The 2,298-nt window shown below is 29.6% G+C and overlaps 1 protein-coding gene across 3 annotated transcripts in view; it reads right to left on the bottom strand.

The window, feature by feature from the left end:
• Window positions 1-2,298, bottom strand: part of LOC106473587 (AF4/FMR2 family member 4-like) — a 42,379-nt gene that overhangs the window by 14,313 nt on the left and 25,768 nt on the right. For all 3 annotated transcript variants that reach the window (XM_022401986.1, XM_022401987.1, XM_013934272.2), the window contains exon 9: window positions 777-840. In XM_022401986.1, the coding sequence (XP_022257694.1) occupies window positions 777-840 (64 nt within the window). The remainder of the gene's footprint in view (window positions 1-776; window positions 841-2,298) is intronic.

The following is a 2,298-nucleotide window of genomic DNA, read 5'->3' as shown; positions in this document are numbered from 1 at the left end:
TATAAAGAATAACAGATATCCTAGATATCATGTAACAACTCTGAAAAACCAGAACATACAGTTGGCTGTAAACTGGTCAACATTTACATCACTGGTATAAAGAATAACAGATATCCTAGATATGATGTAACAACTCTGAAAAACCAGAACATACTGTTGACTGTAGACTGGTAAACATTTACATCACTGGTATAAAGAATACCAGAGATAGCTAAACTATGACAATCAAAGCATACCAACTGTTGTAGGGTCTAGCATAATACATCAGCAATATGTGAAACTAAAAACAAAATAAAAATATCAGAACTATAAAGAAACATTTGAAAGATAGTGGGGAAAAAATGTTAAACTACTGATCAAATGTATAAAAAAAAGTAGACCCAGGTTGAATGTCAAACGTGGAAAAACAAAAAAAAAAAATTAAGGAATCTGTCCAAAGAATTAAAACCAAATTTTTCATACAGGCAACAGCATATTTTAATGTTGCCTATCTACTAAGATTACTGTTCTTACATACTCCATTTCAAATATTAAACATTCTACTCAATGTTTAACTTCAACAGGTGGTTAAATATGTAATTATCAAATAATCAAACCAAGTGCTCATACTGAAAAATCATTACATAAAATTAACATGAAAAAATAAACAGCACCAGAACAAAATCCTCCAGTTTTAGATACACAGTAAATGCTTCTTTGTCAGAAATAAAATAATTAACTTTTGTATATAAACGAGTTAAACACTATAAACATGTAACAGATTCTCTTATACTCACCTCCTTGTCAGCTTCATGTTTCAGCTTCTTTGCCTCATTCAAGTAATAATCTGGTGAATGACATCTACAAAGAATTTTATTGAAAACTTTTTAAAAAAGGAAATCAAACATCTCAGAATAATGAAAGTAAATTACTGAATAATGCTTTAATAAGCATATTATTTGGAAGATGTAATCACTGATGAACAAATGAATAGTGTACAACAATGTGCTCTGACTATGTATAGCTATGTAAGAAATAATTCAAGCAGGCCCACATATGATTGTACCTGAATTCACACTGTTTATTATAACAAAACAAAATGATTTTCAGGAATATCTAATAAAGAATTATTTGTAATGTAAAATATATTATTGAAGACCAAATACAGGTTCCAGATATATAAGGGGATTAAATAATGCTTTACACAAGGATTTCTGTTATAAATGGTCAAAGGATTTTTTAAACATGGATTCCAGCTATACAAGGTCACATGATGTTTAAATACAGATTTAGTTATACATGATCAAAGGATGTTTAAACATAGATTACAGTCATAGAAGATAAATATTTTTTAAACAGATCCCAGTTATATACAGATTCAAGCTATACCAGAAAGATATATTTAAAGACTGATTACAGCAACACAGTGTCATAGGATGTTTAAACAGATTACAGCCACAGAAGATCAAAGGATGATTAAACAGATTACAACCACAGAGGGTCACAGGATGTTTAAACAGATTACAAGATCACAGGATGTTCAAGCAGATTACATGATCACAGGATGTTTAAACAGATTACAAAATAACAGGATGTTTAAACAGATTACAAAATAACAGGATGTTTAAACAGATTACAAAATAACAGGATGTTTAAACAGATTACAAAATAACAGGATGTTTAACCCTTCAACTATGGTTGACATCATATGATGCAAGCAATTTGTGTGCATGGAGTGGTATGCAGATTTACACAAGCTGTAAATGAAGGGTTAAAGACAGATTTACTCATAGAGATCCAAACAGTGTTTAAGTTTCTCTATGGCATGAGTATTAACAATAGGGGAAAAATAGGCAAGATAATCACATAGAGATAACAAAAGTCCTTTAATAATAGAAGATACCAAGTAATTATTAGGCCATTAAAGAGAAAAAAACCCTCAAATTAAAGACTGTAAAGGTTAAAATGCAATATTATCAAAGAAAATTCCAAACATACACACACACATAAACAAAACTGAATGTGGAAAAATTTACAATAGGCAAAATAATGGACAGAAGAAGAACCCAATAAAATTAATATCATAAAAACACACATGTATATTTATAAAAACTCCCACAAATGTTCAAGATTTCACAAGACAGTCTCAAAATGACAAAATATTCATCAAGTGTTAGGTTATTATAGAGCAAGATGATTTGTTTGGATAGTTTTGTGTGAATATAGAAAACACGTGCTGATAGCCTTTATTGATAGCCTTTATATAGTTTTGTGTGAATATAGAAAACAGCACGTGTTTTCTATATTCACACAAGCTAT

The sequence above is a fragment of the Limulus polyphemus genome, unplaced genomic scaffold (genome assembly GCF_000517525.1).
Source record: "Limulus polyphemus unplaced genomic scaffold, Limulus_polyphemus-2.1.2 Scaffold6299, whole genome shotgun sequence".
NCBI lineage: Eukaryota > Metazoa > Arthropoda > Merostomata > Xiphosura > Limulidae > Limulus > Limulus polyphemus.
This window is presented reverse-complemented; position numbering and strand designations above follow the sequence as displayed.